Source organism: Alligator mississippiensis, chromosome 2 (genome assembly GCF_030867095.1).
Source record: "Alligator mississippiensis isolate rAllMis1 chromosome 2, rAllMis1, whole genome shotgun sequence".
Lineage (NCBI taxonomy): Eukaryota > Metazoa > Chordata > Crocodylia > Alligatoridae > Alligator > Alligator mississippiensis.
In genome coordinates, this window is record NC_081825.1 from 48,188,967 (window position 1) to 48,215,510 (window position 26,544).

Sequence of the window (26,544 nt, forward strand, 5' to 3'; positions counted from 1 at the left end):
ATTTTCCTTCCAAGATCAAAGGTATTGTCCTGAATTGTCACCACTGGTTCCTCAAACTCTTGGGAATCCTGGACAGTCTTCCCAAAGCTTCACCAGATACCATTCACTGTTTTAGAAGCAACTTCATCTCAGGCATGTGAAATATTATCTATTGCCTTGTAGATATTATAGTCCTTCCAAAATTCTTTTAGGGTTGGAGCACTCTCTCCATCTGTAGCCCTGACTCCCTGGGAGAATGTTTTCCTTATGTAATATTATGTATTTCTCAACTGCAGACCCTTAGCCTTCTTCTGAATAAGCAGCATACTCAAGAGCATATGATGTTGAGTTGTATCCCCTATCCATACACTTAACAGCCTCTCCATTTCTAACATAATTGGAACCCTACTCCTAACTGAGTTTCAAAGCATTCAAAGAAGTTACCATCCTACCATATTCTTTTATTTTGTCTTTACTTTTCAATATGGTCCTAACAGTTGACCCAGCCAAATTTAACATTCTACAGACCTGATTCTGGCATTCCCCTGCTTCAATTTGCTTCAGGACATCCAATTTAAGCTCCAGCGTTACACTTCTATGCCATTTTTAATCAGTACTTACAGTCACAGAGCTGGTTGCATGTTTCTGACCCATGAAGATTGATTTCAACACAAGTTCAAAAGATGAAGCAAGACAGCGACACAAGTACAGAGCATGAAAGTTTTTGACAAAGCAAGATGATGATGAGGCTGTGTGCCGCTAATGCTCTCTGCTTGATACCCATGAGCGTTATAGTGAAACTTGCTGAGCGCTAAGTGGAATCGGGTATTAATGTAAAATGAGCACTACAGCGAAATAATGCTAAGCAAAAAAGCAGTAAGTGGGGGTTGCCTGTATCTTTGGTGGAAGATGTTACTGAAACACAGAAGGCTAAAATATATGCATCTACAAAAAGCAGGCAATATAGGCATAGGCAATTCAAGCTATGCTATATGACCAATGTATTTCTACTTGGACATAGAGAGACTAAAGATCTTTCATAAGAATGAAGGTGCAGTGCATTTCCAGAGTTTGTGTTGTTTTTCATTTCCCTGAGAATGCTATTCAAAAGTTATCAACTGCCATTGATTTTTGTGTCATGTTAGTACTAGAAGGGACTGTCAACTTGTTCTAGAGCAAGTAAAAAATGTATCTTAATTTTTATGCTAAAAAAAAATTAAAAGTTCTTCAGAATGAGCAGTGACATAAATTATTGCTTTGGAAACACTTCATTTTCTTTCAAAAACTTTGAGTTTTTAAAATATCAATTAAATATTTGAGATTTTTCATTTGTAAACACTAGGTTTTCAGTAAACTGAGAATATGGCCTTTTGGATGTTATTCTTTTTGACAAAACAGCAATAAATAAAGTGTTGGGATTTTGGTTATTATTATTATTTTATTTAAGAAATATAGGTTTGTTTTAAACTGTAGAGAAAGAAGACAAATGCCAAAATTTGATGATTTTTTTTTTCTAACTTTGAACGAAGACTTTTGGCTTAAGTGGCGAATACTTCTTGTTGCAAATGATTATACTTACCATGCTAAATTTAAATGGCTTATTGAAAATACTGATCCAGATAGAATTTATTTATTTGACAAAAAAAAAAGAAAAAAAAGGAGTGGGATTTAGAATAGGAAAGCAAGAATCAGCTGTAGCTATTGCTATTTGCATTTGTCACAATTCCTACTGAAGGGCACAGAACCCAGCAGCATCTGGAAGTATTAAATTATATTTTAGCTTCAGTTTTGGGTGACCAATAGCTAAAGTTAACTGCTCAAAGAAAACAGCAGCCAAGAGAAAAAAGTAGTTTTGCTCCTACATTCCAGGCTTTACAGTAACTCCAGTGAGTGTGTTACACAGAAGTAAAAAGTGCTAATAATTCTGTTGTTCTAAAATTCCACCAGCTGTAAAATCTTTCATGTTTTTACGCATGCTCTTTTACCTAGCTTATAGGCCTGTGCCAGTAGGCAGCTATTTGATTCAGCTTCGGATGCGACCGCTTCAGATGCCAGCGATCTGATCCAGAGCTCCAGACCGCGTTCCCGCTTCGATCCAGCCGAAGCAGCTCCGAAGCTGCCTCAGAAATCCAGCCATAGGGTATAATGGGGAAATCAATGAAATATCTATAACTTTGTTGTTTTTTGTCAGATTTGGATGAAACGTACAGGGGTGGTAGCCTCTGCTGAGAGCATGAAGCCTGCCAAGCTTCAAGAGGATTGGTGCAGGGGTTTGGGGGAACTGCACCCCAAATTCTTGAAAGCAAAACTCATGTCACATGCATGTGTTACACCACATTGGGGTGAAAACTGCAGGGGTGGTAGCCCCTGGTCAGGCCATGAAGCCTGCCAAGTTTCAAGAAGATTGGTGCAGGGGTTTGCGGAGAACTGCACCTCAAGCTGTTGACAGGCAAAACTTGTGACTGTGTGTGTTAAGGTGCAGCAGGCTGAAAACTGCAGGGGTGGTGGCCCCTGCTGAGGCCACAGAGCCTGCTAAGTTTCAAGGAGGTAAGTGCAGGGGCTTGGGGGGAACTGCACCTCAAGATGCGGACAAGCAAAACTTGTGACATGGGTGACACTGTGTTTGTTAAAGCACAGCAGGGTGAAAGCTGCAGGGATAGTAGCCCCTGCTGCGGCCACAAAAACTGCCAGCTGTCAAGGAGATAGGTGCAGGGGTTCTGGGGCCCTGCACCTCTAGCTGCTGACAGGCAAAACTTGTGACATAGGTGCTTGTGCAACTGACTGTGTCTGTCTCGGGGCAGTTGATTCTGTATTGATTCTTTCCTCTCCTCAGTGTGGGGTTTTGTAGGTGTTAATTGTTGTTAATTAACTGGTTACATTAGCTAGCAATTGTATATTGAGCTGGTCTCTGAGTGAATTATGATTGATTGGTAACTGGTAACATAGTAGCTTAGCAGCCAGGCCTGCAGTAGTTCCCTGCAAGACAGAGACAGTCAGTTGCACAAGCACCCATGTCACGAGTTTTGCCTGTCAGTAGCTAGGGGTGCAGGGCCCCAGAACCCAGAAGCCTTGCACCTATCTCCTTGACAGCTGGCAGGATTTGTGGCTGCATCAGGGGCTACCACCCCTGCAGCTTTCACCCTGCTGTGCCTTAACACACACAGTGTCACCCATGTCACGAGTTTTGCCTGTCAGCAGCTTGAGGTACAGTTCCCCCCAATCCCCTGCACTGATCTTCTTGAAATGTGGCAGGCTTTGTGGCCTCACCAGGAGCTACCACCCCTGCAGTTTTCACCCCTATGTTGTAATGCATATATGTGACAAGTTTTGCTTTCAAGAATTTGGGGTGCAGTTTCCCCTAAACCCCTACACCGATATTCTTGAAACTTGATAGGCTTCATGCTCTCAGCAGAGGCTGCCACCCCTACAAATTTCATCCAAATCAGACAAAACACAACGAAGTTATAGATATTTCATTGATTCCCCAGTATACCCTATGGCCGGATCTCTGAGGCGGCTCTGAAGCTTTTCCGAAGTGCTTCTGAAGCTCTGAACTGCTTCATAAAGCCTAAAAAAGCCAGCGCTTCAATCCAGACATGCTGCTTCAGACGCCGAAGTGTCCAAAGCTTCTCCAGATCTGAAGCACAGTCTGAAGCCTTGCATAGTCTACTAGCTTAAACCTTTCTTAGCTATGTATAAGAGTTATTTAAGAACCACTACCAATTTAGAACAGAGCTGTCCTACTTCTGAGTGGCCAGTGGCGACAAATCATATGAAAGCTATGTACATCCCAAAGCCATACACTGCTAGGACAGCCCATGTTGCACCATGCCCCAGTCTGCAGGCTCTTTCAGTACCACAGACTGAAACAGTGGCAGTAAGCAGAAGCTGGAGGGAGGGGAAACCTGGAGACTCTAGCTGGTGCTGCAGCCAGAGAGACGGGAGAAATGATAGTCAGGCAGGAGCCTGGGCACCCCAAACGTAATCCCCTGAAGGCCAGTTGGACAGCCCTGGTTTAGAAACTCTAAAACTACATTGCCCATTTGTTATAACATCCTGTTTTTTTGTAGGAAAAAAATGCAGCCTGTTTTTGCATTGTAAAGTTTCATAAAATTAATAATTCATTAGCGTTCTTACAAATTTGATATAAATAGCATCTTATAAAAAATTAAATGATATAAATATAAAAGTAAAGGAAACAAAATCTGAAATAATCCTTCACAGAAATCTAAAGAGAAATCATACTTTCATCAGTGTGTGAAAGTCAGCAACACAATAGAGATCTAATTTAAGTTCAAGAGTCATTTGCTTAAAAGGATCATCAAATTACACAGTGAAGCATAATTAGGAACTAATGATTCCTACAATAAAATTATAATCAGAACTATCAACTACTCTGTGCTGATGCATTCCTTTACATGAGTAATCAATTGCTTACAATATGGCACAAAAATTTTATAGGTATTATACCTAATTCTGACTCATAGGCCCTAACACTTAATGTCTGAGAAAGAAGTGGGAACCTAGATGCGCTCCAACCCACACCTGCCCCACACCTGCCAATGGCACCACACCCACTCTGGCCCTAGCCACCACATACAGCACTGCTGCTGCAGCCACCTGGGAAATGGTCAGCTCCCCCCACCTCCAGTGGTTCCCCCTCCTCTTGCTTCAGGCAGGGGTGAAGTTGCAGCCAGGCAGCTTCTGCCCTAGCAAATGGAGCTGCAGCTCCCAGCTGCCTTCCACCCACTCCTCCTGCCTGGCTTTATGAGCATAAGCAGCCACCTATGGGTGGGCAGCATGGACGAAGGTGGTTGGAAGCTAGAGCTGGAGCTTCACCCCTTCGAGCAGAGCAGGAGTTTTGTTATTGTCACTAGAGGCAGGGGGAGCTGAGCATTACCTGGGTGGCTGCAGCAGTAGTTCTGTGTGCATTGGCCACAGATGGGGGCTAAGGTGGTGCCGTCGGCGGATTCGGGGCAGTTGCGGGTGGTACAGGCAACCCAGGGTGGGAGTGGGCAGGTCTCATTCCCATGTGGAGCACTGTGGGGGCAGCCCAGACTGGATACAAATCAACTGGTGGGCAGGATGCGGCCCACGGGACATATTTTGCTCACACCTGGACAAACAGAACCTCCAGTCCAACTAGATCTCCATTGATACTAACGGGGTCTGTAAAACCTGTACAAAATCAGCTTCAATCTTCATGAATTCCTAAAATTGTAATGAAATACTTGAGGGTTTTTTTCTCTGTATTTTGGAGGAGGGGCTTAATTCTGATCTGTTTGTTTATTTTTTGTGAAATTACTTTAATCCTTTATCTCCATCCTTTGTAGGAATGTGGTGAGATGGTGGATTTTTTCCACCTCCCTGACTTTAGCACTTGGTCATTTTTGGTTATGATTGCCTTACATAATGGACCACGCTAAACTGTATACAAATAAGTTTCAAGACCTCCAGCCTACTCTCATCACAATCATAGAGAGTAGAGAACCATTCCATTACAATTTCAGGAAGTAATGGAGATTCAATCCTTTCCCTTTCGATCTAGATCGAGTTATATATTTATAATAGTAGTAGGAATCAAAAGCAACTTAAATCCCCATACAATCAACTCATATTAAGATGAGATAAATTATCATAACTGCATGTATAACAAATATAGATTACACCTACTTCTTCTCCACCAACAGGATTCAAATTCATTATTACAATTGTTTTTCAAGCATAGTGGATTATAATACCTTATGTACACTATTCATATTGATTTACTTTTAAATCACAAAACATTTCATTAACTTTATATTTCACAGGCATAAAACCCCAGGGAATTTTTCTGTACCTAGCCTCCAACACCTAAATCAGTGATGTCTTGACCATCAGCAATCTGCCAGTCTTTCTCATTTACACAAACTGATAGATACATTCAAAGCTCTTAATCTACATGTCTGGGAAAAGAGATTTCCTCCCCATAATTCACTTCATGGAAATCATTATTTTTGTTTAAATTCCTTTAATTAGGTCTTTTATGCTGCAATTAGATTTTTAAAAATTTCAGTTACAGTCCTAATCCCACTAATTTTGCAGATTCAAAACTATACATGGCAAAAACTATGAAGGATCTAACTACCTACATTTTAAAGGTTAAGTTTCAAAGAACAACTTTCAGTCCTTGTTCTAAGAATTCAATGTTTCCCACTTACGTGACCCACTTGAGAAACTTTTAAAGACTTATATATGAGTTTGTTATCACATATCTTTCTGAAAGAAGAAACTTTAATATGGGAAATTCTCAGTTTAGAAGAAGAAATAGACTCTTGAAATACAAGTGAGCCACGCTGAATCTCTCAAGCAAAAAGAACTTAAGATACAACTCACACTTCACCCTCCCAACTGGTACTTGAAAGGCACTGCTTTGGTGACAGTATGAAAGGCTGTAGATCTTTTGAAAGTCAGAATAATTAAAGATATAAAAATAACTGGAAAATGAGATAAAATGCAACACCAGATTACCAAAGACAGACCACACCAGACAAACCTAAAATATTTTTTGGGGAAGATAACTGATTTTTTTAGACAAGAGAAATGTGGTAGATTTAATATATCTGGATTTTATTAAAGGATTTGCTGCAGTATCACATGGAAAATTGTCAGGACAGAAAAGATGGGATCACAACAAGAACTGTAAAGCAAATGAAGGTCTGGGTAGTGATGAGAAGGCAAATATGAGGCTAGAGTATTGTTACTGGTGGAGTTCCTCCATGAGCTGCCCTGGGACCACATATTGGGTGCATCTACACATGCACTTTACTGTGGAGTTGACTAATTAACTCCTCAGTAAAGTGTCACTGTCTACTCTTACACCAGTATTAGCGAGCAGTAAATTAACTCCACTGTAAGATAGTACAGTCTGTGACACTATTATCTTAGAGAAGTTACTCACTCCACCTATAGATGGTGACAGGAGCTGACTGGGGCACAAGGGTGCTAAACTTCAGGGGGCCACCTGCTGCAAAACTCCTCACTTTAGTATACTCGTGCCCCAGCCAGCCCCTCCACCACCTGATGCATCACCCAGGGCGCAGAGCTGACCCCCCAAGCATGCTGCTAGCTCAGGGCTGCTCCACCCCACCTCAAACTGCTGTGGTCCTAGGCGCATATGCATCAGAGTTTATTTCTTCATCTAAATTGCTTGTGTAGATGCACCAATTTAGTATCTTATCCCATTTTCTAACTTTGAGAAAACCACCACAAGAGTTTCTCTTCTGTAAACTAAAGATTTATTTGGAAGTAGGAAAAAGACTTGGATGTGTTAGTGGATTACCCTTAACAACCAATGTGATGATAAGTATGATAAGCTATTTCGAGTAGAAACTGGAAGGCATATTTCTCTTGTACAAAGCACTGAAAAGATCTTACCCTGAGTATTTTGATCATTCAGGTTCATGGAAAAAAGGGTCAAACAGCTATACAGGAGGACTCCTAAAATGAAGAGGGATACGAGAGAATCTCTTATAAAAAGATACTAAGGCTATGTCTATACCAGTTCCTTGCTGAGCTTTCCACTGAGAAACCAACTGTACCTAATCATACTGGCTCCCATGTTTAGAAATAAGGCACAAGAGAGAAGCTTAGATGGGTCTTGAGAACATTATACAAACATTTTCTTTTTTTCCTTTTCTATAGAGTTTCACAGAAAACAATCTCTCAACACCATCCTTGGTCATGTATTCCCTGAAAAACACCATCATTCTTTGCAGGATGAAGAAATGAAACCCCTGAATGGCACAAGCAGCAATGGTAGGAAGCCATTTATCCAAAAGTCTCTATATCAAATTAATCTGCTACAAATTAACACAGCTGGTACAGATTTTAAACAAAGGGAAGAAAATTAAAGAGATTCAGGGATGGAGAAGCCTTAAACTTTATTAACCACAACACTGGAAAAAAAAGAAAGCTAGAAACCCACACAAAATATTGGACACTCATTTGATCCTAGTCTGGTGTTGAATGGCCTTGTACCAAAATCCAAACAACTAATATTTAGGAGTAGCTAACTTCAACCTAAATCCTAGGGCTTAGTTCATGAGGAGAACTAAGGGTACACATGAATCATACCTGGGACAGCAAAAGACTTGTTTCTCCCTTCTTCACCTAGGCTTACAGGGCATGATAGCCTCATAATTGTTAGTCTAACAACCTGTATATTCTGAGAGAGAAGACCTCAGAGCAGCCAAATCTGTCCCCGTCTTCCTCCTCCTCCTCTCGACACACCAGGAATTCTCTTTCCTTTGCTAGTCTAAACAAACATACAGACTCTCTGCTGCAGCCACCCTCCCAAAAGAGCTACTTGGGAATGAAATCAGAGGCATTAACGAAGAAAGTGTTTTGGCTGCCAAGTTTTGCTTTTGTATTTTAGAAATATGTACATGTGGATTTAAATGCAAGATTTGAAATATTTAATGCACAAATATTTGAAGTATACAAATATCAGCACACAGTTCATATTTAAGAAGGCTTAAACTTTAAAAAAAAGTATATATAAAAGTGTGTGTGTGTGTGTGTGTGTGTGTGTGTGTGTGTGTGTGTGTGTATACACACACGGAAAACACTAACTGTATTTTACATAGTTCTGTTGCTGTTAAAAAAAATAGACATGTAAAAATGCCAGCATCTCTCATTGCTTACATTGCTAATGTGTCAAATAAATTTTAAGGAACTAGGGTCTTTAAAATCCCTGCTAAATGACTCCTTTAAAAGCATTTTTCTTTGAAGTTTAAAGTCCTTAACTTCTTTGTCTTATTAAAATAAAAACCAATTACAGTTGATTATTTTTGTAACAAAGACACTGTCCCATTATATATAAGACAAGAATATATAAAGAAAAGTATTCCCTCACATTTCTCTTTTTTGTGATGAACCACCATAAGCAAATATTTCTGAAAAGATGCCAGATCTGCAGGTAATAAATTGACGCTGTAATCACATTTGATTTACTTTCATTATTTCCTTTTTAGATCCCAATTTTAAGGTGTATTGGATGCAATGAATGGAGCAATAATGTTGGGAGTTGGTAGTCATTGTGATTGATTTGGAAGACATTTGCTCAGACAGAGACAAAGTAAACAGAATATCTAACTACCCAAAATCTATCACTAAGTACACCCACATAAGCAGTATTTACGAGCTGTTGGATGCTGCAAGACACAAATTAAGGAGGGAAAAAACCTCAGGTTTTTAAGGATTAAAACTTACTCACCAGGGAAAAGCTTCTTAAAATGACAAGTCTAAATTCAAGAATCGAACCAGCAGTAATGCAAAAGATTATTTAGCTGTGGGACTATTGACAAGATTGGGCCTTATATTAGCAACATGGCAGTAATATTTCTTTTAATTCAAAATGTGGAAGAATGCTGAGCAAACCTGGTTTCTAAATGCTTTTTATTATCCTAACACCTAAACGTGATTCTGAGCGTCTAACATTAATGTATATGATGCTTCTCGGTAAGTGCCTAAGAACACATTGTAGTTACACATCAATACGCAACATTAAAATGAAATGAAGAACTAAATATGTGGCCATCAAAAGCAAATGCTTGTGGGGGGAAGAATAAACTGGATAGTAATATAATGGACATCAATTTACAGTGTAATAGAGATCAATTACAAGAGTAAGAAAGAAGGGGGAAGAAAGAAGGCTTTACAAGCGTTTGTGGTGCCCGGGCCAGGTGCCAGATGATTGGAAGATAGCCAATGTGGTCCCCATCTTTAAAAAAGGGAGGAGGGAGAACCCAGGCAACTATAGGCCTGTCAGTCTTACCTCAATCCTAGGGAAATCTTTGAGAAGCTCATCAAGGAGCACATCTGTGATGGGCCAGCATCGGGGATGATGCTCAAGGGCAACCAGCACAGTTTCATTAGGGGCAGGTCATGTCAAACCAACCTGATTGCCTTTTACGATCAGGTCACAAAAGCACTGGATGCAGGTGTCGCCGTGGATGTAACCTTTCTGGACTTCAGCAAGGCCTTTGACACTGTCAACTACCCCATCCTCATTAAAAAACTAGGCAACTGTAGCATCTATGCCTACACAGTCAGATGAATTGCAAATTGGCTGAAGGGTCATACTCAGAGGGTGGTGGTGGACGGGTCATATTTGACCTGGGGACAAGTGGGCAGCAGAGTCCCTCAGGGCTCAGTCCCTGGGCCTGCACTGTTCAATTTCTTTATCAGCGATTTGGATGACGGGGTGAAAAGCAACCTGTTCAAATTTGCTGATGATACCAAAATTTGGGGTGAGGTGGGCACGTTAGCAGGGAGGGAAAGACTGCAGAAAGACCTGGATAGGTTGCAGGGGTGGGCTAACAAAAACAGGATGCGTTTCAATACTGACAAGTGCAGCGTGCTGCACTTGGGCAGTAGTAACCAGCAGCACACTTATAAGATGGGAAACTCCTTTCTTGAGAGCACGGAGGCAGAAAGGGATCTTGGAGTCATCATTGACTCCAGGATGAACACAGGCCGACAACGCGAGGTCACGGTCGGCAGGACTAACCGGACTTTATCGTGCATCCACAGGTGCGTCTCAAATAGGGCCAAGGAGGTGATCCTCCCCCTCTACGCGACAGGTCAGGCTGCAGCTGGAGTGCTGTGTCCAGTTCTGGGCACCCCACTTCAAGAGGGATGTGGACAACATTGAGAGAGTCCAGAGGAGGACCACCTGCATGATCCGGGGACAGCAGGGCAGACCCTACAATGAGAGGCTACAGGACCTGAACCTGTTCAGCCTTCACAAGAGAAGGCTGTGGGGGGGACCAGGTGACCTTCTATAAACTTACTAGGAGGGACCAGAAGGGTTTGGGGGAGACCTTGTTTCCCCTAGCGCCCCCCAGGATAACAAGAAATAACGGCCACAAGTTGTTGGAGAGTAGGTTTAGATTAGACATCCTTAAGAACTACTTCACAGTCAGGGTGGCTAGGATCTGGAACCAACTTCCAAGGGAAGTGGTGCTGGCTCCTACCCTGGGGGTCTTTAGAAGTGGCTTGATGCCTACCTGGCTGGGGTCATTTGAGCCCAGTTTTCTTCCTGCCCAGGCAGGGGGTCGGACTTGAAGATCTATGAGGTCCCTTCCGACCTACTTCTATGATTCTATAAGGCTGATACAAATGAACCAAAGGGAAAAAGCAAGGTATCAAAACAAACAAAAAGTTTTGAAATACTGAAATAAGTGGTAACCTAGACTCCAGCCGAAGCTATTAAAATGCTTTACAGTTCAAAATGAAACCACAGATGAAGATCGCCCACTTGGTGAATGTCACAATAGTTTACCTTGTAGCTGACAAAGCTGATTAATATACATCCTTCTCAAGCCCTGTTCACTTCCGACTGTCACAGCTTGAGGGTAAAGAGGTTTTTGCATTGATATTCTCAGATTTCAACTGGCTGAACTAGAACTACTGTCTCCTACAAAGAACTGTTATAAATCAGAGATGGTGGTGGGGGAGAATAAAATTACTAAAAGCTGTGAATAGTGCATTTTATGCAGTTAATGAACTTCCTTGCATGGGAACTAAGGATGACAAGAAATGGTGATCTTGAGAACACAGTGCCATAACTTTCTCAGAATGTGATCAAGAGAGAGGCACACTGGGAAAAAGTTAAAATCTTCGTTTATTTGCAAGTGGCATGGGGAGGTGGGGGGGAGTTATTTATACTGAGATACTGCTAGTTAAAAAATGGTGAAATATGAAAGCCACCAGAAAAAAAATTCTTTAAGGTACTAAATCATAATAAAGTATCACTACTACGAAACTCTCTTCGTGTACCTTCCAGTAATCCCTAGTGGAGTGTTGTCAACCTTTTTATATTACAAAGCCTCATATGTATTGACCCTTTCTTGAGCTCACATTTCAGGGAAAACAGGGGACTGGAAAAACACAGTACTTCATTACACAGAAAATGATATACCAGAATGAGATGATATTCAATGAAATGTGTGCAGCTATTAGATCACATCTTCCATTACACACCTGACTCATTCCTTTAACCTAACCGCTAAATCTCCTGTTCCTATTTGGAACCCCACTTCCTTATCTCCAAAAATAACTTTGCTGTGTAATTTCACTGTTTTCCATTTGTTCTAGCCTTCAAATTCAGTCTCATCAGATTTTTCAAGAGCTACAAAAGGTCTTTATTTTGTCTCATTTTTGTTGGTAAAATAAAATCTCCAAAATGCCAGCTACCTCTCAACTAGGCTATAATTATCACTGGGTGTCTCTACACAAGATGCTGACTGAGCAATAGCTTGATATTACTGCACAGTTGTGTCACAGGGCAAAAACCGTGCTGAGATGCTACTATGTAGTATTGGGTTACTGAACAATAATGTCACTTAGAAGGCATTTGCCAGCACTACTGTGCAGTAACTCCAGTTACTGTGTATTTATTACTTGTTTATAGAGTACTGAATAAATGCGCAGTAACCACTACACAGTAGCGTTTATTGTAGACACACCCACTAAGCATCAAAGCCTGACAGAATAGTATCCTGGACTGCGTAATAGGGCTGTGTGAAATTTCTGGTTGTAGCAGGGGCTGCAGGGCCTCTTGGCAGAGCGCCCCCATGCAGCCCCCACTCCCTGACAGCCCCACACCTGGCCCCAGCCGTCTGGGAATCAAAAAACCAAAAACCAAAAAAAAAGCTCCACACTCACTAGTTTTGGCAACGGTGATCAGCACCTCTTGGCACTCATGCCAGAGACCCCCCCCCCCCCCATACAGCGTGGGGCAATGGGGGGCAGCGGTGATTGTCCCCCCCCCCCCTTTGGTACCAGGGCAGCTCAGCAGGGTGCTGCATACTGTCTGGGAGCTAAGGCGGTTTCAGCAGTCAGCCAGAGCCCAGCAGCGCTAAGGCCCAGAGGCCCCAGCTCCCAAACAGCATGCAGCACCCTGCCAAGTCGTGCTGCACCTATACCATTGGACAGCTGCCACGTGAGTGCCAGGCAGGAGGGCCAATCCCCGCTGACCCCCACTGCCCTGCACTCTGTGTATGTGTTGGGGGGCGGCCTCTGCCACAAGCCCTCAGAGGCCCTGATCGCCACTGCCAGAGTCAGTGAGTGCAGGGATTTTATTTATTTATTTTTAAGTGTTGGGCAGGTGATGGGGCTGGGCATGGTGGGGCAGCCAACTGGGGCCTCTCCCAGGGCTCCTCCCACCCAGGGAGATGCAGGCACAGCTGGAGGAGCCACAGGAATATATGCAGCCACTGGGCTGTGCCTGCCTCTCCCCAGCTGATCCAAATCTCCGAAACAGTATTGAAACTCTGAAACAGATTTGGCCAAATTGAAATGGAACAGTGATCCGAAACACTGAAATGAATCACTGTCCTCTGAAATGGCTAAATCTGAAATCGAAATGAGACATAGCCATTTCACACAGCCCTACTGCCTAGGCTCAAGTGATCAATACTAGGCTATAAATGACAGATGGAGCACTTTCATTTATGATGAAATTATGCTGTACTTTAATATCCAAATAGTGGACTTCATAGTTGGATGAAAACAACATGCATAAACCATTTGTTTAGATGAAGTTAATTTTGCTTTGACAGACCAGACCCTACTATGATTTTTACACTGTAACAATGCTTCAGAGCTTATCAGATGGTGCTTTCAGGCTAATCACTGAAACAATTAAACAATTATTAAAAAGGTTTGCCACATTAATACTGTTTTATCGAACACTATTTTAAAAATAAAAATACATACCACTGTAGAGTTTTATTGTGTCTGCTGTTAGAAACTTCTTTATTACTAGATATGCTGTTCCAGGCTCAGGTAATGAACTCCAGTGAAGAACTTGTTCTAACACATTCTCTGTGTAGTGCAGTGGGCGCTCTGAAAGATGTCAAAACAACAGATGTTGAAACAACAAAAACAAGACTGGAGGTCCTAGCAGGTTACAGGAGCCTACACATGAATGTGGATGCCTTCAAAATAAGACACTTAACTCTTCAGTAGTTCAAAGTGAATGCAACAATTAAAGCACTTGACTATTGATCCTCTACAGTAACACCTTAGCTTATATGCTCTAAAATTCACTACATGCGATACTAGGTTGAGTAAGCAGCAGTCAAGTGTTTAACAAGAATGAGATTAAATAAATAAATAAATAAATAAATAAATATAAACACCATTACTAGACCATTCTGGAAAAAACATATATAAACCTGTAAAACTGTACTGCATGCTACCTAACCCATAAAATTAGGAATTAACTAAGGCTGTATTTAGATACCATTAAAGATTTATACTGCAATAGCTGCTCTGGTCTCATTCTAGTTGAGCCTCATTGTGCTAGAAAATGTAATTTTGCAAATTGAAATTACAGCTTTTTGTAACAAAGATGTCAATATACTTATATTAAATGTCACTTACGACAAAGCATCCTTTGTTTGCCACTACTACCATGATGCGTAATTTAACTTGCCCTCAACAAAAAAACACAAGTCTTTCATCCAGACGCATAGCCATTCTTTTACATTTATATAAAAACATAATTATGGAACATTGTTTTATCAAGCCAGGTAAATATTCATAAAGGTTGAGGAAAATACCAAAAGGATAGGGTAAATCTCTATTACAAAAAGGACAGCTAGATAATAGAAGATATATCCAGTATTGGTACATTTGAATCATCCCTAGCTGTTGAAACAGGATGCTGGGCCATCAAATAATCTTACAATAGAACAATCTAATATTGTTTGTTTCATTCTATATACCACCTGGAGCCAATATGGCCATGGTTAATAAAGCCAAACTGTGCCATGCCCACATTTTTTTGAATCGCATGCTAAATGCAATTGAGCCAGATCTGACACGTATGTCCCATATTTATGAATGCTCATATGCTCATAGGTGTATACATCCTGATTCTTAGCCAGGCTGCTGTGGTACATAGTTAGCTTCATTAAGTATTCAAACATGATTCACAAGATAAACCCAGAGATTTCAAATAGTAATCCATTATGTTGAAAACATCTTGACTGATTGTGGTTTGAGTTGTCTGCAACATAATGTCCCTATTATTTTTCTGTAGTAAAAAAACAGTGAAAACTAAGAGCTGGCATTTTCTGAGGGAGCCTCAAGTCTAAAGAGGGGTGCCTCAAGTTTTAAAAAAAGCAGAGAACCACTGGTATACAGCATACTCCATATATATCCATACAGGATAAGCGCATCATTTGTTTACATGCATTACATGATACCCGTCTCCCCCTTCTTGTTTTTGGTCTGCTACATGCTTAGTAACAAAAGCTAACTACCTGCATATTTGTTAAGTGCACAGAACTAGGACTTGGAAGACTCTTTGGCCAAGTTGTCTATTTTGGAATGTACTTGTACTTCATTTCACTACATCATTGGTGAAACAGACTAGCAGCCATCAATTACATGTCTTCTGAAGTAGGTTCAGTCAATTTCAAGTATGCCATTACAGGCATAAGGCATTCTGAGAAACAAGGTAATGATCCTTAATGAGGTGCAAAAAGCTCAGAACACGCTAAGTTATTGACTTCTGTTTGCATTCAGTTTGGGTGAACACATGGCCTTTTCTCAGTCCTGAAGATATGCACTTAAGACTACACCATACACACAACTCCCAGGAAAAAATTAACAAAATTTCATACAAAAAATAAGGTTAGTCAAAATAAATATAGTGATTCATAGATTGTAGAGTTGAAAGGGACCACAAAGGATCGTTGTGTCTGACCCTCCCGCCCTTGGCAGAAAAGAGGACTGAGGTCAGATGACCCCAGCCAGGTGACTATAAAGCCACCTCTTGAAGACCTCCAAGTTAGGTGATAGCACCACCTCTCTTGGAAGCCCATTCCAGATTCTGGCCAGCCTTACTGTAAAAAAATTATTCCTAATGTCTAACCTGAATCTACTCTCCACTAGTTTGCACCCATTATTCCTAGTTATTCCTAGGGGTGCTCTGGTAAATAGGGCATCTCCAATTCCCTGTTGACCTCCCTTGATATACTTATAGGTGGCTACAAGGTCTCCCCTCAGCCATCTCTTGTGAAGGTTGAAGAGATCCAGATCCCTCAACCTCCCCTCGTAGGGTCTTTCACAGAAGCCACTAATCATGTGAGTGGCCCTCCTCTGAACCCTTTCCAGATTCTCTGTGTCCCTCTTGAAGCGCGGCCCTCAAAACTGGACACATTACTCCAACTGTGGCCTGACCAATGCAGCATGGGGGGGAGCATCACCTCCCTCAATCTGTTGGTCGTGCATCTGCTAATGCATGACAAGGTGCAATTGGGCTTCTTGATGGCATCATTACACTACTGGCTCATGTTCATCTTGGAGTCAACTATGACTCTAAGATCCCTCTCAGCTGCTGAGCTGCTCATCCCCCAGCCTATAGGTGTGCTGGGGATTCCTCCTCCCAAGGTGGAGTATCTTGCATTTATCTTTGTTGAATTGCATCCTATTTCATTCTGCCCATTGATTCAACCTGTCCAGATTGGTCTGTATCTGCTCCCTGTCCTCCGGTGTGTTAACTTTGCCCCATAACTTGGTACCATCTGCAAACTTGGAGAGGGCACTCTCCACACCCTCATCCAAATCGCCGATGAAGATAATAAATAACACTGGTCCAAGGACCAAACCCTGTGGGACCCCACCACCCACTTCCTTCCAGGCCAAAAACAACCCGTCCACCACCATTCTCTGGGTGTGGTCCCTAAGCTAATTGGCGACCCACCTGACTGTGTAAGTGTCCACCCCACAGCCTGCTAATTTCCGTATGAGAATAGGATGCGAAACTGTGTCAATGGCCTCCTTCAAGTCCATGTAGATGACACCAGCCTCAGCTCCTGTGTCAAGGCAGTGTGGGATCTGGTCATAAAAGGCTATAAGGTTTGTCAGGCAGGATCCACCTGCGATGAACCCATGCTGGTTTCCTTTCAGCATGGTTTCCCCTGCTGGGCCTTCACAAATGTGCTCTTTCATGATTTTTTTCCAGTATTTTTTCCAAAGGATAGAGGTAAGACTGACTGGCCTAAAGTTACCTGGCTCATCCCTTCTCCCCTTCTTAAAAATGGGCAGCACACTGGCCCTTTTCCAATCCTCAGGGACCTGGCTGGAGCACCATAGTTTCATAGTTGGTAAGGTCGGAAGGGACCTAAGCAGATCATCAAGTCCGACTCCCTGCCATGGCAGGAAAAAGTACTCGGGTCAAATGACCCCAGCAAGGTGTTAGTCTAACCTCTTCTTAAAGACCCCCAAGGTAGGAGCCAGCACCACTTTGCTTGGAAGTTGGTTCCAGATCCTAGCCGCCCTGACAGTGGAGTAGTGCCTGCTGATGTCTAGTCTAAATCTACCCTCTGCCAGCTTGTGACTGTTATTTTTTGTCACTCCTGGCAGTGCTCGGGGGAACAGGGACTCTCCCAATGCCTGTTGGTCCCCTCTGACTAGTTTGTAACAGGTCACTAGATCCCAACTCAGCCTTTTCTTGTGGAGGCTGAACAGGTTCAGGTCCCTTAGCCTCCCCTCGTAGGGCCTGCCCTGCTGCCCGTTGACCCTCCTCTGGACCCTCTCAATGCTGTCCACATCCCTCCTGAAGTGCGGTGCCCAGGACTGGATGCAGTACTCCAACTGCAGCCTGACCAGTGCTGCATAAAGGGGGAGGATCACCTCCTTGGACCTGCTTGAGATGCATCTGTGGATGCATGACAAGGTGTGGCTGGCCTTACTGATCACATCCCCACACTGTCGGCCCATGTTCATTTTGGCATCAATAATGATTCCAAGATCCTTTTCTGCCTCTGCACTGATGAGAAGGGAGCTCCCCAGCCTGTAGGTATGCTGCTGGTTCTTCCTTCCCAGGTGCAGCACCTTGCACTTGTCAGTGTTGAAACCCATCCTGTTCTCATCCGCCTACCCCTGTAACCTGTCTAGGTCCAATTGCAGCCTATTCCTCCCTTCTAGCGTGCTCACATCCCCCCACACCTTGGTGTCATCAGCAAATTTGAATAGGATGCTTTTTACCCCCTCGTCCAAGTTACTGATGAAGATGTTGAAGATGAGTGCTTGAACAGCCATGCCAGAGGCTCAGCTATGACACTGTCTTAGATTGTTGTAGACAGCCTAAGCTCCAGCCCTGCCTTGGCCTGCTTAACTGATTCCCTGCAATAGTGCGCCAGGGAGGTGTATTCCTCCTTGGTGGCTGCTCCCTGCTTCCCCTACCTGTAAATCTCTTTCTTTGCCCCCAGTCTTTTCTGGAGTTCCCTGTTCAGCCAAGGAGGCTTTCTTATCCCCTTGCCACCTTTCCTGCGTAAGGGGATAGACTCGTTTTGTGCCCCAAGGATCACTCCCCTGAGAAACCTCCAACCCTCCTGGACCCCCATTGTGGTGACAACCATCTATTTTCTACAATAAGAAAAATATTACATAATATTATTAGTTGGCTTTTATCACTAAGCTATTATATAAAAGTTTGAATCGGTGATTGACCAATTATGCAAATTACTCATTTGCAAGTGTCATTTCAAATAAAAGAAATCTAATAAAAGAACTCCTTCATTTTTTTATTACAATAAAATCTTACAAGATTTTTCTTCTTACTAGACTTCATACATTATTGAACCTTTATCCTACGCTGTTTCCCAGAGGCTGTCCCTATGACTGGAGCACAAAACATGACTGATACTGTGAAAATGCAGGTGCTGCATTGGTCCCACACCCAAATGCCTCTCCCTTCTAGTAGAAAGTGCGTTTGATCAAACGGATAGATGGCCACTCAAGGTATGGTCAGAGGATGGACAGATTATTTTAATTAGAATTCCCCCTTCTCCATCACATTCCTAGTTTTCTTTTGGTTTCCATATGGTGCTTAGATGAGAGCTAGACATTTATTTACCAAAGCAGCATCTACAAACACTGAACTTTGGGCACTTTTGAAAAAAATTCTCAATCAAGCAGAGTGGGCACTCAGTTCCTTGTTTAAGCAACTGCTGAGAGCAAGGGTTTCTGGATCATAGATTTGGAGGAACACTTGGCTAGGATGGATTGGTCATGTAGCTTCTTAACCTGTACTGAAGAGCTCTATCTGGAAGTGCAAGAGCCAACCAGAGGCAATGGTCTCCTAGACTTGGTCTTGGTCAAAGGAGCAACTTGAATATTGAGGGAAGCCTGGGCAAGAGCAGCCTTGAGATCATCATGCTCACTGTCTGCCACAAGGAAGACAAATCAATTACCAGGATTCAGGTCCTGGACTTCAAAAATGCAAATTTCAACAGGCTCAGGGTAATAGTAGGGGAGGCAATGTGGGATCAGGGACTGAAGGTGAATGGAATGTATGAAGGGTGGTTGTTTCTCAAGGACACGATACTCCTAGCACAAAAGACGACCATTCCCATGCAGAGGAAAGGCAGCAAAGGGGCTGGTAAGCCCTTTTGGCTTGATAGGGATATGATGGTCCTCTTGAAAAAGAAAAAGAGGCATACACACAATGGAAGCTTGGGACAGTCCTCAAGGAGAACTATAGAACAGTGGTACGCACATGTTGGGAGGAGATTAGGAAAGCTAAGGTGGCTACTGAATTTAAGTAATCAACAGGAATCAAGGACAATAAGAAGTCCTTCTTTAGGTATGTAGGGAGCAGAAGGAAAACAAATGGAGGCATGGGGACCCTGCTTACCACCTCAGGACAGCTGGTAACCAGCACTCAGGAAAAAAATGAATTCCTGAATACCCAGTTTGCTTTGGTATTTCACTGGACCAAAGGGAAAAACATGCTAGACAAGGCTCACGGGGTAATGGTGGGAATGACCACCTTCCTACTGTTGACGTTGAGCTGGTGCGTGTGCAACTAGAAAAGTGAGACATTTATAAAGTCAGCAGGACCAGATGAACTCCACCCAAGAGTACTGAAGGAGCCGGCCGACGTTATTGCGGGACCCCTGGCCAAACTTTTCCAAAACTCGTGGAGCTCAGGGGAGATCCCTAAAGATTAGAAGAGGGCCAAGGTTGTGCCCAACTTCAAGAAGGGGAAGAGAAAGGATCCGGGCAACTATAGACCAATCAGCCAAACTTCTATCCCAGGGAAAATCCTAGGAAAAAAAAAAAAAACTCATCAAGGAGTTTATGTGCAATATGTTTGCAGAAGGTAGGATTCTGAATGACAGCCAGCATAGCTTCACTGCGGGCAGGTCTTGTTTTACCAGTCTTATCTCCCTCTACAACCAGGTATTTTGCCACCTGAACAAGGGAAAGGAGGTCAACATTATATACATAGACTTCCAAAAGGCCTTTGATCTAGTATTCCATGATATCCTTGCAGGAAAGTTGGAAGATTGTGTGCTTAACTACTCAATGGTTAAGTGGTTAGGAAACTAGCTGTGAGGTACAACCCAGAGAGTTCTTATGAATGGATCTGTGTAGTCCTGGTGAGAAGTGGTGTCCCTCTGGGGTCTGTACTTATCCAGTGCTTTTAAACATCTTTATCCATGATTTGGGTGTGGAAGTGAAAAGCTCACTGGCAAAGTTCATGGACAACAAGTTATGGGGGAGTGTGGTCACGCCTGAAGATTGGCTGCAGATTCAGGTGGACCTGGACAGGTTGGCAAGTTGGGCGGATTGGAACCAGATGAAGTTCAACATCAAGAAATGTAAAGTGCTCCATTGGCAAACAATCCCCAACACGCCTACAGACTAGGTGGTGCCAATTTGACTATCACCATGACCAAAAGGGACCTAGGGCTAATAATCGATCATCGCATGAACATGAACCATCAGTGAGATGCTGCAGCCAGAAGAGCAAACAATTCTCCAGCATGCATCAACTGATGCATCTCATGTAAAACCAAGGGGGTGATTCTTCCACCGTACTCAGCACTGGTGTGACAACAGCTGGAATACTGTGTCCAGTTCTGGGCACCACACTTAAACAAAGACATAGAAAAACTTGAGAGAGTCCAAAGAGCCACCCATATGATCTGAGAGTTGCGAGGCAAGCAATATGATAAAAGGCTGATGGACTTGGGTCTCTTCAGCCTAAAAAAGAGAAGCCTAAGAGAGGACTTGGTAGCAGCTTACCAATACATCAGAGCACCCTTGGGGAGTAATGGCTACAAACTCCTGGAAGCCCACTTCAGGCTCAACTCTAAGAAAAACTTCACAGTCAGGGTGTCTAGACTGTGGAATAAATTCCCCTCAGTGGTGGTGCAATCACCTACTCTGGAAATCTTCAAGAGGGGACTGGACGGCCACCTTGCTGGGGTCACCTGACATCAGTTGTCTTTCCTGCCTAGTGCAGGGGGGCTGGGCCCAATGATCTTGCAAGGTCCCTTCCAGCCCCTAACAATCTATGAATCTTAACCATGAACTTAGGCATCTACAAGTTTTGTTTTAGGTACCCAAGTTTCTTTTGTTTTGGCTCTAAGTGCTTTAAAATTTTCTCCATGCTCTATAGAGAGACGATTTAAGAAAGACACTTTTATAAAAAACAAAAAAACAAAACTTTTGGTCATTTCTTCTTTAAGTATTTCTTTAAAAGATATTAATTATTTTTTAAATGTTAAGCTACTTTTTATGAAATGATTACTGAAAGATCTCCATTGGCACAATCATGATAATTTAATGAAATGAAGGTAATATATCTTATTAGAATTCAGGTACAAATAATTCCTGAGGCTAATTTGGGATGGCATGGGATTGGAGTGCATCTCTCAAAAACATTTTGGGCCCAAAAAAACACGGTGCCCACATTTTTTAAAAGCTCAGTGCCTAGAGCTAGATTTTTAAGACATGTTCAGGTCCCACTTAAGCACAAAAGAACACAGTCCAAATCCTGAAACAGTTGGTTAGTCTATGTTGGGTGCTGAACTATTAAAAACAAAATGCTCACTTGTCAGTTAGACATTTGGTTCTTCCTAGTATCCCTTCTATAGAATCACTAGCACTGTAGGGGAACATAATTTAGCCTTACATAAAAAGAAAAAAGAAGTTCTTTAGGGTATATTAATATAGTTATACACATATTTCTATTCATTTTTCAGAAATGATAATCAAGAGGCTTAATTTCAATATGCTTGCATAGTCAGTAATTCAATAGGTATTTTACAACTCTGCCTGAATAGAAATTTCTGTTTCACTGACCCCTTTTTAAATTTCTTCCTATTTACTTGGGAAAAAAAGAGAAGGCCCCTTGAGTGTAAAGTTAAGCTAATGGATACCTTTGAACAAGAGGTAAATTCATTCTAAAATAAAACTGCAAATGAAAGGCAGGAGAACCTGGCACATCACCATATTTTCCTAGAACGATAGTGCTCCCTGAGTAAACACCTACTGTTTTATTTATAGTTACATTTAAGACCATCTGTCATAATTGATTATACGGTACATAAATCATCATGCTGGAATGCATTAGCTATTTTACAGGCAAGGTACCTCATTTATTAACTATCCATCACATATACATTACTAAAAAATAATATAGATCATACTTTATAATAGCATATGGTACTGTATAAAGTTAAATATTTTATCAATTATTTTCAACTGTTCTATATGTAAATAATTTGGTTGATCTTTAAGATTGCAATTTCAGTATCTGTAACATGTGGTTAACATACACTTCCAATTACTCTTTTACTAAGGTTATTACACATTTGCTGGTAAACATCCAGGAACAGTTATTTTAGCCTGAAACAGAAATAATCAGAAGGAAATTACTTTTTAGAAAATATAATATTTTAATTTTCTTGACTTCTTCAGGTTCATTTCCAAAATTGTCTTGGAAATTATTTGATAAGATATACTGTAAAAAAGTAGGGCTCCTCAGAGACTGCAAACCTGAGCATAATGAGCCAAATTTTACAATGCCCTGCCCATGTGCCAACAGGCCGGTATCATGACGTATGTTAAAATAAAATTTTTGTTCCATCAGCGGAAAGTCATGATCATCAGCATAATCTGAAGTGACCTTGTGACCAACATCCAGGTGTGCCAGTTTTATCTTATCTGTATATTTTAAACTGGAAGTTCCTTGGGGCAGAGATCACACTGTACAGAGCACATAAAAGGACACTTCTTAACAGAGACAAGGGTAATTTGGAGTAGATAAAATGAGGAGACTGTTGATTCATTAGTCCAGTCATTAGACCTCTGGACCCTGGACCTCTCAGACCTCTGGATCTGAGAGATGACATCCCAAAAAAACCCTAATCCTACACTCCCAACTCGGAAACAGTACCAAAGGAAAGATTAATGTAAAAGTTCTGAGTACCAACAACTCAAACTCAGGATCACCTGTAGAGTCAGATTAAGTAAGCTGCAGACAAAGCCATTCACAGGCTGCAAATAGACAACTTATTTGACACAGGTCAAACATCTCAGGCCTTAACCCAGATCAAAACAACAAGCATGGCAGCTGCTTACACACATCACCTTTCCAAGCTGCAATGCTATTCAGCGGGTGAGAGCACATAGGCCGGCTGGCTTGCCTTTGAAATGATGCTCGGAAACCTCAGATGCACACATAGCTACTTTATCCTGCATATTTCAGAGGGATTTAAAGAGAGACAGTGGATTCTGGGACAAAAGGCTGTCATAAAACAAATGCAATGACTATTTACAGCCATAGACTCTGAGTTTAAACCATTAATTCTACTCAATTACCCTTGAAGTGAGTCTAAAACACTGCCTGGATAAAGGCAAAATATATCTTAGAGAAGTAGGACCGGAGGGGATCTACATAGATAACTTATTCCAACCCTCTGCCTCAGGCAGGATCATCTTTATCCAAACTATCCTATCCAAAGCCATTGTCTAATTTCTTAGCAAAACTATCCAATCAACCCTGACACAACACAAGACATAACACCTTCACCTGCCATGGGTAATACAAGGGGATCATGGTGGCCAACATTCTGCTGCTGTAAAGGTTAATATACACTTAAGAAATTCCAGGAAGGGGGCCATGGCCACCACTACAGAGAAAGGCAAAAACCAAACCCATTCAGATAGTGAAGAAAAATAGTGATATCCAATCTAAACCTACTATGCTGCAACTTCAAGCAATTGGTCCACATCCTACTCCCTGCAACAAAAAAGAAAAGGTGTTTTCCCTCTTCTTAATGGCAACCCTGCAAGTATACCCCTTCTTAAGTGCCTTGTCCGCTAGCTGAATATGCTTAGTTCCTTCAACATCTCCAGGTACAACTTAAATCCAAGCCCTGTCTTATTTCTGTCACCTGGCTCTGGACCCAGTTTAAATTCTACATGAATTTTTTTGAAAGTGTGGAGCCAAAACTGCTCACAGTACTCTAGATGAGGCCTAATTGGTGCCAAGTAGAGAGGCACTATCACCTCCTGTGTCTTGCATCTAAAGCTTCTACTGATACATCCCAAAACTGCATTTGCCTTTTGTGCAGCTGCATCATACTGCAGACTCATATGGCATGTCCCCATGAATGGGAATGTGCGTTTCCCTTGGGACAGATGCAGTGGCACAACATGTGCCGCTGCTACTTGTTCCCAGGGGACCCCCACGCGCACACAATCTGAAGCGTGGCACATTGCCCCAGGTGGGATAGGGGAGGCTGGGACCAGCACCTGAGCTAGCCCCATCAGTCTTACTTGGAGTCTTGGGGGCTTCCAGGGGCCACAGCCGTAGCGATCCTGCAGCAGGGAGTCTGGCCAGTAGCTGGAGCATGGCTCTGGACAGGTAGGCTTCAGTTTCAGGCAGGGTGCACTGCTGTCATGTGCGCCACCTCATCTTTTTTTGTGGGTTTTTTGACACTGGGATGCCCTGGTGTCAACCCTCTACCCCATGCTGAAATTTAGCAATGCAGGGAACACCTGCATGTGTGGCACGGCAGGTGCCACATACAGCACGTGTGCACTTTTCTGGTTGTACCATTGAGTCTGCAATCTAACAAGATTCCCAGATCCTTCTCTGTAGTGCTGCTATCCAGCCAGGTATCACCCATATTGTTTTCGTATTTTTTATTATTCTTCCTGAGCTGTAGCACTTTGCATTCATCAGCATTGAACTTTATCTTGCCAGTTGCAGCCCAGTTTTCCAATCTGTTGAGATCATTCTGAATTGAACTCTTGTCCTGCAATGTGTTCATGATCCTTCCCAGTCTGTATCATATGAAAAATTGCTCATGAAACTTCCTAACCCAGCATCCAAACCATTAATAAACACGTTGAACAGCTCTGGGCACAAGACAGACCCTTCTGGGACCCCACTCCAAACTTCCTGCCATTCAACATGTAACCATTTATAATTACCCTTTGCTTGCAGCTACTGAGGTAGTTATCTACCCACCTTATAGTAGTTTTGTCCAGCCCACATTTCTCCAATTTGTTTATGAGAAAAATCAAGCAGGACCTTGTCAAACTCTCTTCTTAAGTCCAGATACACTATATCCACAATATTTCACTCATCTATCCAGAAAGGCAGCCAAGGCTTGATATGAATTTACCAACAGATGGAGTATCCATTCAATATTATTCTTATTATTTCAATAAATGTTCTTATATCTGCATCTGTTCAAAATCAAGATAATGTTGGACTTTTAGATGTAAATTTTTAGATATAAAGTATTAAATGTTAGCCTCCAGGACCTTAAATAATTTGCTCTTTCTGTATATTGTCATTACTTTTAGTGCAAATAAGAAAACCAAAAACAAATGTAATTACATTTGGAAAAGCTTAATTAAATTTTTAAAGAAAATTACAGTAGAAGCTCTGACATCCGGCATCCCCCAGGAATGGGGGATGCCAGTTAATCAAATATTCCAGTTAATCAAATATGCACTGTCTGGTGCACTCCCTGGCGTCAGTGTGCCAGGGGATGGGGAGGGGGGCCCTGTGCAGGGTGCTTTGCCCTGTGCAGGCTGCTTTGCCCTGGGCTGTGGGCCAAAGAAGTGGCAAGAACTCTGCTTGCAGTGGTGGTGAAACCCCGAAGTGGTACTTCTGGTTTCACTTCTGCCCATCCCTCGGATGCTGGTTAACAGATTTTTCCAGCTAATAAAGTGCCAGTTAACACAGCTTTCCCTGTAATAAGGCCAGAACGTTAATCTGAAGGTATAGTGAAGTGAAAAGAAATGAGACATTTCCATTCTTATCGCCTCTTTCCTCCTCCTTTCTACCTTTCAAGAACACATGCTTTTACAATTACTGCACAAGGAAAAGTATCCAGTATAAAGTTGCCCAACTGACATCCCATAGGTTGAGGGGTTAATTTTTGGCCCCTGGGTTTCCACCCAGTTGCCACTCTCTGCATTTGTTTTTGGGCTCCTCTTCCCTTCTCTGGCTTCAACTTCCTACCCCTGCTCCAGGTGGCAAGGTGGCACAACCTACAGTGCTGAGTGAGCCCACGGCTGGGGACATAAAGATGGGGACCAGGACACATAACGAGTGGTATTATCACCAGAGAGATTATAAGAAGTTAAGGAAATTCAGGATCATTTTAGGTGAAAAGGAATGAATCATTTGCATTGTGATTGTTGATGGCTAGAAAATGTAATTTAGAGGTTTGCTTTTGGGAACTG

At 42.3% G+C, this 26,544-nt stretch overlaps 1 protein-coding gene across 3 annotated transcripts in view; it reads right to left on the reverse strand.

Moving 5' to 3' along the window:
* Positions 1–26,544, reverse strand: part of ARAP2 (ArfGAP with RhoGAP domain, ankyrin repeat and PH domain 2) — a 233,428-nt gene that overhangs the window by 20,935 nt on the left and 185,949 nt on the right. For 2 of the 3 annotated variants that reach the window (XM_019480415.2, XM_019480405.2), the window contains exons 27-28: positions 13,744–13,872; positions 7,396–7,458 (exon numbers count right to left, since the gene is read on the reverse strand). In XM_019480415.2, the coding sequence (XP_019335960.2) occupies positions 7,396–7,458; positions 13,744–13,872 (192 nt within the window). The remainder of the gene's footprint in view (positions 1–7,395; positions 7,459–13,743; positions 13,873–26,544) is intronic. The other variant, XM_014594961.3, reaches the window with a different exon arrangement.